The sequence below is a fragment of the Eptesicus fuscus genome, chromosome 25 (genome assembly GCF_027574615.1).
Source record: "Eptesicus fuscus isolate TK198812 chromosome 25, DD_ASM_mEF_20220401, whole genome shotgun sequence".
Taxonomy (NCBI): Eukaryota; Metazoa; Chordata; class Mammalia; order Chiroptera; family Vespertilionidae; genus Eptesicus; species Eptesicus fuscus.
In genome coordinates, this window is record NC_072497.1 from 1,015,587 (window position 1) to 1,030,406 (window position 14,820).

General features: G+C 61.8%; 1 protein-coding gene across 1 annotated transcript in view; it reads right to left on the bottom strand.

Moving 5' to 3' along the window:
- Nucleotides 1–13,566, bottom strand: part of RASGRF1 (Ras protein specific guanine nucleotide releasing factor 1) — a 60,833-nt gene extending 47,267 nt beyond the window's left edge. Inside the window, exon 1 of the mRNA XM_054713415.1 lies at nt 13,276–13,566. Within this exon, the coding sequence (XP_054569390.1) occupies nt 13,276–13,551 (276 nt within the window). The 5' untranslated portion in view covers nt 13,552–13,566. The remainder of the gene's footprint in view (nt 1–13,275) is intronic.
- Nucleotides 13,567–14,820: the final 1,254 nt, after the last annotated feature.

Sequence of the window (14,820 nt, forward strand, 5' to 3'; positions counted from 1 at the left end):
GAGGAGACAGGCAGGCGGTGGGGGGCAGGGCAGGACCCTCAAGCCTTCCCAGCCATCCGGAAGAGGTCCTGGCGGGGCCATGGGTCAGAGAGGGCGCCATCCTGGTCCCCGTTTCTGGGTGTCCCCTGCGTGTCCGGGCGGCAGGGAGCAGCAGGCCGAGGTGGGGCGTGTAAAGTCCTTTAGCTCCTGCTGACATCACTGCGTTCCTGTTCATTGTCAGTCTGGGTGGCAGCCAGGGTGCGTGTGCGTGCGTGTGCGTGTGCGTGCGTGTACGTGTATGTGTGAGCGTGTGGGTTGCTGCAGTCACTGTCTCTCACTTGTTTCCTGGGAAACAGATAACTGGGGCTACAGCATGAAACGTCGTCCGCTGAGTTGGGGGGCTCCGGTGGGCGCCCCTCCCCCTCGAGACGGAAGCAGGGAGAACACGGGGCTGCAGGGGGGGCCCCAAATGCTCCCCCCTCTCTCACGCTCTCACACTCGTCTCCCGGGGTCTGTGCATTCCCACCTTCCCCAACTGGAACCGGTATAACTGTCTGAGGCTCAGAGAGGTTGAGCCACCTGCTTAAGGCCACACAGCAAGAAGGCAGAGAGAGGAGCCAGGAGGACAAACTTTCCCCGGGCTCTCACCGCCCTGTCAGGCCCCGGAAGTGGCCTTGGGGTGTGAAGGGGAGGGAGGCTGTGGGCAGGTGAGGCTCGGGGTCCGCACTCGGCCCGGTTCCGGGGGGCAGGGGGCAGAGGGGTGGGTGCCGGGGAACTGGAGCGGGGGCGGGACGGCTGCTTGCTGTCCAGGCCTCGGAGACTCGGGTTCCAAGAGAGCCAGTCCTCACTGTTGCTTAAGTGGCTCTGATCGGGCTCCCGTTCCTTCAAATGAGATTCCTGGCCAGGAATTACCGCCCACCGGGTACCCAGCCGGTGGCCAGGGCGCACCTGCAGAGCAGCCATTCACCACTACTCACCACCATGCTTCCTCATTGATTGACAGCAAGAGCCACAAGCAGGGGGCACTGAGGTGGCCCCTCAGGTGTGGGTGGGGACAGTGGCCAGCGGGCGTGGGGCGCCCAGGCTCCATGAACCACGCCTGCCACGCTCAGTCACAGTTCCCAAACTTGGTTCCGCACGGAACCCTGCTGCTTGCATCTTTTCGGAAGATCGATCCCATTGCACCAGTGTTCCCGGGAGTCCCATTGGGGACTGGGGTTTGAGTTTATTATTATTATTATTATTATTATTATTTACATTTCTTTACTGATATCAGAGAGGAAGGGAGAGGGAGAGAAACATCAATGATGAGAGAGAATCATGGATCGGCTGCCTCCTGCACGCCCCACACTGGGGGTCGAGCCTGCAACCCGGGCATGTGGCCCTGGCTGGAATCGAACCCGGGACCCCTCAGTCCATAGGCCGATGCTCTATCCACTGAGCCACACCGGCCAGGGCTCGAGTTTATCATTTAAGTCTCTTCACTCCTGCATTTCCTCTCTTTCACAAATCAGGGAGCTTATCGCCCACCTCGCAGATCATACCGTGAGATTGGGGGTCGGTGAAGGGAGGATGCCCTCACTCCTGGTGCCCCCCACCCCTGACCAGGCCCCACTCCAGAGCCCAGGTCAGCCAGGGCGGCCTCTCCCCCCTGGTCACCTCGGAGCTGCGGTCCCAGCTGGCACTGCCTCAGCCAGCCCTCTCTACCCGATGCTGCCCCATGTCCCATGTCGGTGTGTGTGTGTGTGTGTGTGTGTGTGTGTGTGTGTGCGTGCATGTGCACGCACGCATATATGTGTGCACGCACATGCCCTGGCCTGGAGTCCCTCTCCTCCCCCCTCACTAAGGGGCCATCCATGCGGGTCCTCCTTGCATCCTCCCGGACACCCCAGGTTCCCTGTCCACCTCACCCTTAGGGTCCCAGGGGAGCCTTGTAGGGGGAGCCCATCCTGACCCCAGCCAGGCGCCCCCAGAGTGTCTTCCGACCTCTCACCCCTTCCACAGCCTGCTCCTCGCTGCGGCCCCTCCCGGCCTGGCCACCTGCCCGGTGCCTGGCACACAGTGGGGCCTCGGGCACAGCGTGTCCCAAAGGCCTGCTCGCCGGCAGTGCCCGGGGAGGAATGACCCCTCTGCCCCTCACCCCCCACCGGATATGGCCGCACAGGGGGGCTGGGCCCACTCCATGACCCTCTAGGAGTGGCCTCGCTCTCTCCGCCTCCGAGTTCTCAAGTCTGAGACCCCCCAGGACTCGGCGTCCGAGCTGAGTGCCTGGCTCAGCCCCGTCTGGCTCCCAGGCTCCCCCCGGGTCTGAGCGGCTGGCTGCTCTACCCGCCACCTGCCTGGGGCTGAGCCCTGTCCGCAGCGGGAGGGGCTGCGATGTGAGCGTTGACCTATGAACCAGGAGGTCGCGGTTCTACTCCTGGTCAGGGCACATGCCTGGATTGTGGACTCGATCGATCCCCAGTAAGAGGCGTGCAGGAGGCAGCTAATCGGTGATTCTCTCTCATCATGGATGTTTCTATCTCATTCTCCCTCTCTGAAATCAATAAAAACATACATATTTATTTTATTTACTTATTTTAAATCCTCACCCGAGGATATTTTCCTGTTGATTTTGAGAAAGAGTGGGAGAGAGAGGAGAGACAGAGAGAAACACATCGATGGGTTGCCTCCAGCACGCACCCCGATCAGCGCCCGGGCTGGGGAGGAGCCCGCAACCCAGGTACTATGTGCCCTTGACCAGAATTGAACCCGGGACCCTTTGGTCCGCAGGCTGACGCTCTATCCACTGAGTCACACCAGCCAGGGCAAAACATCTATACTCATAAAAGGTAATATGCTAATTAGACCAGACATCTTCCAGGCGACCTTCTGGACATCCTTCGGGACAAAGCCACGGTGGCGGGGAGCCAAGGCAGAGGTGGTTAGGGGCAATCAGGCCGGCAGGGGAGGGGGCAGTGAGGGGCCATCAGGCCGGCAGGGGAGGGTAGTTAGGGGTGATCAGGCCGGCAGGCAGGCGAGCAGCTAGGAGCCAGTGGACCCGGATTGGAGAGGGTGTAAAGTCTGGCTGAGGGAATTTCGTGCACTGGGTCTCTAGGGCACATATATTTTTTAAAAGCCCCAGCCCTCAGGGTCAGCCTTGGAGAAGGCTCGACCCACAGCCTGTGGGACTGCTGAGTGGACTCATGTTAATGTGTACTGACAACTCCAGACCCCGGATATCACACCCCGCTGGTCCCACGCCCACATCTGCCCGTCTGTCATCCCGCTCACAGCCCGCCGCCCCCTTCCTCCAGCCGCCTCTCTGGATGTCTGCGGAACGCACTCGCCTGGACACCTCTCTACCCTTCCGTGTGTAGAAGCAGGAGATGCCGCTCACTCGTGCTTCTAAAATTAATTTTGAACGGTTTTTATTTCCAGGTCTGAGTTGGATTTTCCAATTCGAAAAACATTAAAAACTCCGCTCGGAAGCACCTTGTTGAAAACAATTATCTCACTCTTCAGGGGGAAGATTGGTTCTGCATGCGCTGTGCCGGATTAGTGAGATCGAGTCTTTTTTAAAAAAAATATTTTCACTGCCCTGATCGGTGTGGCTCAGTGGATAGAGCGTCGGCCTGCGGACTGAAGGGTCCCGGGTTCCATTCCAGTCAAAGGCATGTACCTTGGTTGCGGGCACATCCCCAGTGGGGGGTGTGCAGGAGGCAGCTGATCGATGTTTCTCTCTCATCGATGTTTCTGACTCTCTATCCCTCTCCCTTCCTCTCTGTAAAAAATCAATTAAAATATATGTTTTTATTGATTTCATAGGAAGGGAGAGGGAGAGGGAGAGAGAAACATCGAGGATGAGAGAGAACCATGGATCGGCTGCGTCCCACATGCCCCACACTGGGGATCGAGCCTGCAACCTGGGCATGTGCCCTGACCGGGATTTGAACCGTGGCCTCCTGGTTCACAGGTCAATGCTCAACCGCTGAGCCACGCCGGCCGGGCCAGGTCCAGTCTTGATTGTGGGTGAATGGCTGAGTTTAGCCGTCAGCCTGGGTGTCCATTCATCGGAAGGCCCGGAACCGGGAGGCCCGGTTCCAGCTCTGACTCTTGGGGCCTGGACGCAGGAGACCTTTCATCCGTGGAGAGATGAGCTCCATCTATCTGAGCACTGTGTGCCAGATGAGGGGCCTGTCTCCCTACGCCCCCCAGCAACTGCAGGGTGGCCGTGGTGCTGCCGACATGCTTACCCCGATAAGGGTGCCACCTGCAAAGGCGCTTATCTGGGTGGTGGCTGGACAGGAAGGCACGGACACGCACCTGGGGGTCTCACGGGATGCGAACCGGATGCTCCCGCCACTGCCCACCAAGCTCAGTGTGAGGCCTAGTTGTCACTGCAGCAGAACCCAGCCCATCCTGACTAATACACCTAAGTCCAGATGGGAGCCTGGGCTAGAGCGGTGGAGGGAGAGGGCCGTATGTGGGCGCGTCTGAGAGAGACTCGGGAGGTCGGACGAACAGGCTGGCGGCCGTGTGGCCACCAGGGAGGAAGCAGGCTCCCCCAGCACCCCCCTTTCCTCTTGTGGCAGCACCTCGCTCAGACTTTTCCAGAAACCCACGGGTTCTTTATGTTAAGACTAGAGGCCCAGGGCATGAAATTCATGCACATGTAGTGGCTGCCGGTCAGGGCCTCCCTTCCACCAGCTGCGTGCCGGTCAGGGCCTCCCTTCCACCAGGGGGTGGGGCCACGGGCAGTTGGCTGGCTGGCCCTACCCCCTGGTCAAACTCTTGGTCAAGGGGACATTTTGCATATTAGGCTTTTATCATATAGGATGTACCATTCTAGCCTGGCCGGCGTGGCTCAGTGGTTGAGCGTCGACCTATGAACCAGGAGGTCAGGGTTCGATTCCTGGTCAGGGCACGTGCCCGGGTTGCGGGCTCGATCCCCAGTGGGGGGTGCGCAGGAGGCAGCCGATCCATGATTCCCTCTCATCATTGATGTTTCCATCTCCTTCTCCCTTCCTCTCTGAAATCAATAAGAAATATTTAAAAGCCCAGCCAGGTGTAGCTCAAGAGTTGAGCGTCCACCCAGGAACCAAGAGGTCACGGGTTCGATTCCTGGTCGGGGCACGTGCCAGGTTGTGGGCTTGACCCCCCAGTCGGGGGCATGCGGGAGGCAGCCGATCCATGATTCTCTCTCATCATGGATGTTTTTCTCTCTCTCTCTCTTCTCTCTCCCTTCCTCTCTGAAGTCAGTAAAAATATATTTAAAACAAACACACACCCACAATGTGCCAACCTCTCTTTATGTCCAGGGTGAGGGCTCAGCATTGACCTGCCAGAGGCCCAGGTGAGCTGCTCTTCCCTGAGGAGGACCCGGTCGTCAGGTGGAAGCTGACTGTGTGCCAGCTGCCGTTTATCGAGAAGACCTACTGTGTGTGTTGTGCTGGGACTTGGCAAACAGCACCCAGGTTACTCCTCAGGACAGGGCTGCAGGCAGGCTCTCTTACGGCCTCCATCTCACCGATGGGGAAACTGAGGCCCAGGGAGCTTTGCAGGAGGCGGCAGACGCAGGACCCCAGGCCAGTCTGTGTGGCTGGAGACCCGTGGTCCGAGGCGGAGTAGCGTAGCTGCTCGGGGATGAGCGGGGAGCAGAGGCTGTGCAATGGGGGGCGGGGGGGAGGGGACGGCTGCAGGGCCCGCTCTGAGTGGGGGACGGGCAGCGGGGGCGGCCAGGGCTCCCAGCTGCTCCCTGCACGACGGCGGCCCTCCCGGAGGAGTCTGGGCGTTGGCAGCGTTCTGGGCCCCTGCCCAGTCCACGGGCACAGCTCCCACATAAACACCGGGGGCCGAGCTCTGTTCTTGGCTGCTTGCACGCGGGCACCGGCTCCCGGCTCCCACGGACTCCGGGCATCGGGACCGGGGGCTGTGGACGCCTCGGCGAGTGTTCCCTAACACTCGTGGGACCCCAGCAGACACAGAGGCCACCTGGCAGTGGTCACAGCGACACGTTTTCCCGGCTGTTCGTTGTTTCTCTCCCCGCACCCCTCTAGGTATCTTGGCAGAGAACGATACACTCACACCGCACCCCCCCCCCCCAGCCCACGTCTCTATGTGGCCGGCGCGTCAAAAGCTCAGGTGTTGGCCCTGGCCGGTGTGGCTCAGTGGATAGAGCGCCGGCCTGCGGACTGACGGGTCCCGGGTTCGATTCCGGTCAAGGGCATGTACCTTGGTTGCGGGCACATCCACAGTAGGGGGTGTGCAGGAGGCAGCTGATCAGTGTTTCTCTCTCATCGATGTTTCTAACTCTCTCTCCCTCTCCCTTCCTCCCTGTAAAAAAATCAATAAAATATATTTTTTAAAAAAAGATACTCAAAACAAAACAACAGAAGCTCGGGCTTTGCAGTCAGGCAGCCGGAGTTCACCTGCGGGCTCTGTAACTGTGGACAAGGGCCGTGAACATCTCTGGGCCTCAGTGTTGTCATCTCGAACATGGGCCAACAGGGATAACCTCCCAGGGCTGTTGGGATGACGAAGGCAGGTGCCGTGTGTCAAACATGCCCTCCGGCGCCGGGCACACAGTAGGGCTGGGCACACAGTAGGTGCTCAATAAATTGTGTTTCCTGGGACCAGGTATGTGTGGTCTGGTTTTTGAAGCGCTCTGCGAACAAGACATACCCATCTAAGCCCGCACTCACGCCCCATCGGGGCTGAAGGGCACACTGAGTTTGGGCGCAGGTGACTTTTTATTTTTTATGTTTTTAAAATACATTTTATTGATTTTTTACACAGAGGAAGGGAGAGGGATAGAGAGTTAGAAACATCGATGAGAGAGAAACATCGATCAGCTGCCTCCTGTACGCCCCCCACTGGGGATGTGCCCACAACCAAGGTCCATGCCCTTGACGGGAATCGAACCCGGGACCCTTCAGTCCGCAGGCCGGGGCTCTGTCCACTGGGCCACACCGGCCAGGGCCGGAGGTGGCTTTTTAAAGCTAACAAAGAATGTGCACGTGGACCCCTTGTCCACGCTGCAGTCAGAAGCGGGATGCTCTGATTGACAGGTGTGGCCCGCAGCACGTGCCCTGCACATGCCTCCGTCATGAGTCTGCTCACGTGACCGGGAGAGAGGGGACGAGCCTTTCCCGCCCTCACGCTGCCCCACTCTGATCTCGCGAGACCCTGAGACCTCACGAGACAGGGCTCGCGGCCGCACCTGGTCCGCCTGCGCGCCGCCGCTCCAGCCACCACCGATGCTGTGGGAACTGCGGGCGCCTGTGACCAGGGTCCCACCCGCTCCCTTAGGGCGCGTCCTGCCGGGACACAGCCCCCGAGGGTCTGCTCGGAGCCCCTCACACAGAGCGGCCCTGCGCCCCTCAGGCCTCGGTTCCTCACGGGCCCTGAGTTGCCTCAGTCGAGGCCGCGTGCCAACTCGTGCGTGGACGGCCCGCATCCGCGTGAGGACCCCCCCACCGGTGAGTGAGCGCAGGGAATAAGGTACCTGGAGGGCCCCGCGCGCCGAGGGGAGCAGCGGGGAGGCGGCTTGAGGCGAAGGCGTGTGCGGAGCGGGAACTTGGGCCGCTGGAGCTGGGGGCGGGGCCAGGCTGTGGGGCGGGGCCTAGGCCGAGTGGGGGCGGAACCAGGTGTGTGGGCGGGGTCTAGGCCGAGTGGGGGCGGAACCGGGTGTGTGGGCGGGGCCTAGGCCGAGTGGGGGCGGAACCGGGTGTGTGGGCGGGGCCTAGGCCGAGTGGGGGCGGAACCAGGTGTGTGGGCGGGGCCTAGGCCGAGTGGGGGCGGAACCGGGTGTGTGGGCGGGGCCTAGGCCGAGTGGGGGCGGAACCGGGTGTGTGGGCGGGGCCTAGGCCGAGTGGGGGCGGAACCAGGCTGTTGGGCGGGGCCTAGGCCGAGTGGGGGCGGAACCAGATTGTGGGCGGGGCCTAGGTCGAGTGGGTGGGGCCAGGGCCTAGTGGCCCTGCTTCTGGTTTTGCTTCCTTTCTAAGGGCTGTGGTAGCCTCTGGCGGTTGGATGCGTTGAGGGGTACCGGATGGGACACGGGAGCGCCTGAATGGGCGGCTGGGTTGGGGGGACAGCTCTCAGCACGTGGTCATTGCTGAGAGGGACCCTGAGGCCCCCCTCCCTTGGGAGCACTTTGATCACAAGGCTCGAGGCTTCCTGGTCACGGGACCCATAGGGCCCAGCGCAGGTGTGGCCCCGGTGGCCCCCCAATGGTAGTCACACCCGTGTGAGAGTTTAGGCGGGGTAGGGGGGGGGCAGAGGGGTGGGGACCTGGCACTTCTTGTCCCAGTTAAGGTAAAATGAACCAAGCTGCACAACGCAACCTGATTTCAGCTCAAGAAACCTTTGGGGGTGGGGTGGGGAGAGGGGCACCCCACATGGTTAATCCTGGGGACCACAGGCCTTTGGGGCTGGCATTTCCATGCTGTGTTGTTCTAAGCTCAACCACTTCCCCTACATTGGGGTTGGCTTTTTCCTCAGTAGCCTAGAGGCTGGATGTGTGGGGTCAGAAAGCCAGAGCATGGCCCTAGCTGGTGTGGCTCAGTGGATAGAGCGTCAGCCTGTGGACTGAAGTGTCCCAGGTTCGATTCCCGTCAAGGGCACATGCTTGTGTTGCGGGCTCAGTCCCCAGTAGGGGGCATGCAGGAGGCAGACAATCCATGATTCTTTCTCATCATTGATGTTTCTATCTCTCCCTCTCCCTCTCCCTTCCTCTCTCTGAAATCAACAAAAATCCTATCCTGTATAATAAAAGCCTAATATGCTAAGTGTCCAGTCGTCCGGTCGGCCAGTCAACCAATCAAAGCATAATATGCTAATGATATGCTAAGGCCACTCAACCGCTCACTGTGACATGCACTGACCACCAGGGGGCATATGCTCCAACTGGTAGGTTAGCTTGCTGCTGGGGTCGGGCTGATTGGGACTGAGCAAGATAGGCTGGACATGCCCTGGAGCCCTCCCTTGGTCCCTCCCTGGCTGGCCAACCACCTGCACCCCTCCCCGGCCGATTGTGCACCAGTGGGGTCTCTCGTCCTGGCCTGTGCCCTCTGGCAATCTGGGACCCCTCAGGGGATGTTGGAGAGCCAGTTTCGGCCTGATCTCACAGGCCAGGCTGAGGGACTCCACTGGTGCACGAATTCGTGCACTGGGCCTCTAGAGTGTGTGTGTGTGTGTGTGTGTGTGTGTGTGTGTAAAACCCAGAGTGTGTAAAATACATCTCAGCCACTGCCACCCCCCTCTGTAAACCAGGCACACTCACACACAGCCTTAGGGCGGTTGTAGATCGGAATCCACCAGGGAACCTGTCCTGTGTCCTGTGATGAGGGCCTGGAGTGAGCTACTTCCTGCCTCAGGGAAAGGCACCTACTGGGTGCACACACAGCAGGCACTATGGGTCCCCCAGCTTCCAGAACCTCCACCCACAGCACTGCCTACGCTCTGGCTGAGGAAGCTGTCTGTGTCCTCTGTCTAACATGAATCAGGGACAGCCTGGGGTCCACATTGTGACCCCTCTGGTTGGGGGTGAGGAGAGTGCCGGGGGTCTCTCCCCCTGCTAGAAGCTGGGGCTGGAAGGTTTTTTTCAGGGGGCTGGCAGTGAGGGTGAGAAAAGCCAGTTTGGGGTAACTCTATGTCAAAGGCAGGGCAAGGGATACCAAGGGTCAACCAGTAGGAAAGCTGAACCCAGACTCTTTAAGTTCAGGGGCCTGTGCCTCCAGTATGTGTCTGTAGGGTTCAGAGGAGAGGGGGGTCGGCACTGCTTGAACAGGGCCCAGGCCAGGGAGGGGCCTTGCAGCCGCCAGTGGGCACCAGAGCCTGGCTGTGCCAGTCTGGCTCCATGAGGCCCGGGGGTCTCAGACCTGAGCCCAGTTGGCCCTTAAGACGTAAAATGCAGAATTAGCATGAGATACACCAGCAAGTTCAGTTCAATAAGCATTTCCTGCGCACCTACTGTGTGCTCCATCCCTGACCCACTTCCTGCGCACCTACTGTGTGCTCCATCCCTGACCCACTTCCTGCGCACCTACTGTATGCTCCATCCCTGACCCACTTCCTGCGCACCTACTACGTGCTCCATCCCTGACCCACTTCCTGCGCACCTACTGTGTGCTCCATCCCTGACCCACTTCCTGCGCACCTACTGTGTGCTCCATCCCTGACCCACTTCCTGCGCACCTACTACGTGCTCCATCCCTGACCCACTTCCTGCGCACCTACTACGTGCTCCATCCCTGACCCACTCCTCCCATTGGGGTGGCTCCCAGCCAAGGTTTGGTTTCTGTTCCTGCAGGAACTGTCCATGGCCCTTCTGGGTGGAAGCTGCCTGTTTACACCTGGATAAAAACCACATCTTGCTAACACCACGTCTTCACCAGATACTAGCCAGTCCAGTCACCTGGTCAGCCTCTTGAAGGCCTCCTGGTCTGGGTGCTCAGCCACGTGCTGGCAGGTTTGGAGCCAAAGGCTTCCTGGGGGCCCCAAGGCAAGGCAAATGCAGCCGGGCATCGGGCCAGGGCTCTGGGCGGTGTGTGTGTGTGTGGGGCGCATGGGGCACCCAGGCCCAGGAGAAACATGGAGCCGCTCACGGCTAGGGTCATCCATTTCCCTCCAAGATTGAGAAGGGAACAAGCTGTACGTCTTTGTAGACACACATGGGCAAAAGGAGCCGGATCTTCAGAGACAAGGCGGCTCTGATGGGCATTTGCACCTGAGCTAAGGGCGCCAGGCCATCGCCCACTCTTCCACCCCCATTCTGTCCCCGTGCCGCCCAGCGCCCTCCCTGACCACGCCGAGCCTCTGACTGGTGGGGTTCTGAGGAGAGCGCTCTGAACATGTGTGCGGACCCTCGGCGGGTTCTGCGCTCCTGCTCCTCCCAGAATCCTCTGCTGGCCCGAGCCAGGGCCTGAGCCGCGAGCTGGATGGTTTGGAGTCAGCAGAGGACCTGTCTCATCTTCAGGAACTCTGAGACCTGGGGTGAGACCTAGGGCTGCCACTGATGCACCCTCTGACGCTGGGTAACTCCCTCCGCTCTCTGGCTGCAGGCCCTCTCTGAGAAACGGGAAGGAGGCCCGGCCTGCATGGCTCCATGGCTGAGCGTCATCCTGTGAACCAGGAGGTCACGGTTCGATTCCCTGGTCAGGGCACGTGCCCGGGTGGCGGGCTCGATCCCCAGTGTGGGGCGTGCAGGAGGCAGCCGATCCATGATTCTCATCATTGGTGTTTCTATCTCTCTCTCCTTCTCCCTTCCTCTCTGAAGTTAATTAAAAAATATCTATAATAATCTATAATAATAATAAAAGCGTAATATGCTAATTAGACCAGACAGCCGAACGACCTTCTGGATGTCCTTCTGGACAACCTTCTGGACGAAGCTGGAGCTGCGAGGGCCGAGCCCCTTGCACAAATTTCATGCACCGGGCCTCTAGTCTATATATAAAAAAATGGGAAGGAGGGGTGTATGGTGTGTCTGAGGGCCCTTTCAGCGTTTACATTTTGTGCTAGGCCTTTATTCCCTGTCCAGGAGGATATAATTCAGACCCAGCTGAGATGGATCTAGATCCAGCTAACATGCGTCACGAGCATATGTTCATACGTGTTATTTAATTGTATTCACAAACCCCCCCAGAATGCTAGGTGTGGTGACCCCCATTTTGTGGATTACAAACGGAGGCTCAGAGAGGTTGAGTGTGTTCCCAGAGGTCACACAGCCAGGCAGTGGCAGAGCTGAACAGCAGACTCAGGCCTGCTCCTGGCTTCCTAGGGGCTGAGCCCCACCGGACCTTAGCCTCCTCCGCCCTCTCTCCCTGCCTCCCAGGGAGCTCAGCTCGGGCTCTGAGCAGGGGCTGAGGGCGGAGGTGGGTTCCCGCTGGGGCGGCCGGCCACCAGTGGCGCTCAGAGGTGGGGGGCTTTGGCTGGCAAGGGGTGGCGATGTTCTGGAAGGCTCGGAGGCTGGGGGAGGGGCAGGTCATGGAGAGCTGAGAGCAAGCTCTCTGGCCCGGCCTGGGTCTGGCTCTCCCCTGGGGGGCCTCTAGACTCTAGTGCGCTGCGCTCTGCTCTGGAAGCAGGGAGCCCCCCCTCAAAGATTCCTGCCCCCATTCCCTAGGGCCTCCCCCGCCCCCCAGGCTGAGGGCAGGGGAGGGAGAGGCAGCGTCAGCAATGCTTTTATTTCGGCCAGTCCAGCCACGCCCCGCCCCCACCCCGTCTGTATGGAGCAAGGGCTTCGGAGAGTTGCTGGCAACACTGAGGCAGCCCCAGCTCCTGGTATGACCTGGGCAAGTGGTGTCCTGTTGGGGAGGGGGGGGGGGCGTGTGCTCACTGGGTAGTGACCGGCTGGCGGGGCTCCTGGAATCACTCAGGCCCCTTCCCGCGCCACATGTCGGGGTCCATCCCGGAGGCAGGAGGGCGCGCCTGGCGCCTTTGGAGAGGCATCGAGCTTAAAACTGCTCTCCCCGTCTGGTGGTGCCCGCTCGGGCCTGCAGGTGCTCCTCCCTCCCTCCACACCGAGGGCGCACCCCCACCCCCCACCCCCCACCGGCCCAAGCCCCGCAGATCCAGGCCAGGCCCTTAGCCTGGCAGCTCAGCAAACGCGCGAGCGCAGCCCTGGAGCCGGGACTGCGGCGGTGGCGGCCACTGGTGGCGGCGGCGGAGGTGGAGACGCAGGGGGGGGGGGGGCGGGGAGGAGGGCGCCCACTTGTCCCGCCCGCGGCCTCCGCAGCCCTGGCCCCGAGCGTCAGTGGGGCGCTTGGACCCCCTCGCTGTGTTGCTGGGGCCAGGACCGGCTGGGAGACCGTCACCACGCGATGGCGCCCAACCGACCCCTGCGGGCTGCAACCCCGAACTTGGCAGAGCCCGCGAAGGCGCCCCCGCTCCCGGCTGGCTGCGGGGAGGCTGGGACTGCGGGGAGGCAGGGACGCGGCGCTCCGTGCATCCATCTCTCCCTTCCCCGCCACCGCGCGGGAGCGGCGCTCCCAGGTCTGGGCAGACCATCAGGCTCTCCGGGGCGCAGGGGTGGCAGTGGGGGTGGCGAGCACCATTTTGGGCTGGATGTGGGTTCACATTCCTCCTCGCCGTCAGGCCCCGGACCCCACCTCCCTCACAGCTCCCCGTCGCCATCCCTCGGTCCTGCCTCCCATAGAAGTGGCGGGTGAAGGGCAGCCGCACCCCCTGCCCGCTCCGCGCCAGGGGCACTGAGTACCGGGACCAAAGTTTGGGTTCTGCGGGCCGGCGGAAGGCCCTGAACCCCCCCCCCCCCCCCCCCCCCTCCGCGCTGGTAGGTCAGGTGCGGCGCGGCCTCACCTGTTTCTCCGGCGGCTCCTTGGCGGAGAGCGCGGGCTTGGGGGAGGGCGCGCGGTCGCAGGCGCAGCCCTCCAGCAGGTACAGCCCGGAGGGCCTGGTGCTGGAGTCGCTCTCGAAGTAGAAGAGCAGGTTGTGCAGCAGCGCGAACCACTTGGTTTGCCATTTTGTGTTGTCCGCGCTCCGCTTGCTCAGGTAGCCCTTGCGCGTGCCGTCCTTGCGCGCCAGCAGCCCCAGGGACGCGACGTGGCCATCGTTGAGCCGGATCCCCTTCTGCATGGTGCTCGGAGACCAGCCAGACCCCACGCGCTCACATCTTCCCCGCGCAGCCCCTGGTCCGTGCCCGCGGCGCGCTGCCTCTCCCTGGCGCTCGCTGGCTCCTTCTCACGCTCCCCTCCCCCGCCCCCCCAAATGTCTACACTCCGGGATCTGGCGCCGAGCCACTGCCGCTGCAATCCAGAGGTACCATTCCGCTCCACAGGGCCCCGGGGCCCCGGAGATGCCGCGCGACCCTGCCCCCTGGCACCTGGGAGACGGAGGGAGCGGGGAGCTGCGCTGCGCGCTGGCGAGGGGCAGGCGGAGTCATGTGACGCGCGATCCCTCGAAGCGCCCGTTTCAGCGGCGCGGACAGGGACACACGCGCACGCAGCCCGCGAGGCGCAGAGCCACGCAGGCTGTACCTTGGCGCCTCCTCCCTCTCCCGGACACACTCGCACCAACGCAAACCCTGCGCACCCCGCCCTCGGCCTCCCTTCCCCCCTCCGGGGCTTAAAAAGCAAATCGGATCCATTTTGGTTAACCTAGCGGCACCCCCACGAAGGCTCGCCGTCCCAGAGCCGGCGTTCTCTTGACCCTTTGCTCCTATTCCCCAGAGGCTCCCCGTGTATGGCTCCGCTCCCAGGTGGATGGAGGAAGGTGCATGGCAGGTGCAGTTAAAGTGCCTTCACTGTTAGTCTTGGCCGGTCACATCCAGGTCGGCATCCAGCCCGCTCCGCTCCGGCGGCTTCCCCAGCGGCATAAGGACCGTACAGGGGGGCGAGGCGGGAAGGAGGGGGCGCGTGCCTTTATTTTGGGTGTTGCCACCATGACCGGCGCCTCCTCAGCGCCCCGAGGTCTGGCTGGCTCTGCGCTGCGGGGAGTTCTCTGCCAATACCCCCCGGAGCCCGAGGGCGGGCTCCAAACCCGGCGCTGGGGACCATGGGAGCCTTCAAATAGCTGCGCTGGCGCAGGATACCTTAATGATAGATTTTCCGCTCTTATTTTTAGCTCTCACTCGCCTACACAGTTGCAAGGCGTTGATGCGAGAACGTCACGGCGTGCGCGTGCTGCACCGCACCGGGAGGGCTGCGGCGGCCCGGGCGCCGGAGCGGGGCGCGCTCCGCTGTTTGCCGCAGAGGCAGCGCTGTGCCGGGACAGGGGGCCGCCGGCCTCCCTCCGGTCTGCATGGGAAGGAGGGCCTGGCACAGCCCGGGAGGGAAAGACCATCTTCCAGCACCGAACACGAACCCGAACGAACCCGAGGCGCCTCTTTCTGGGAGGGCGCGCGCA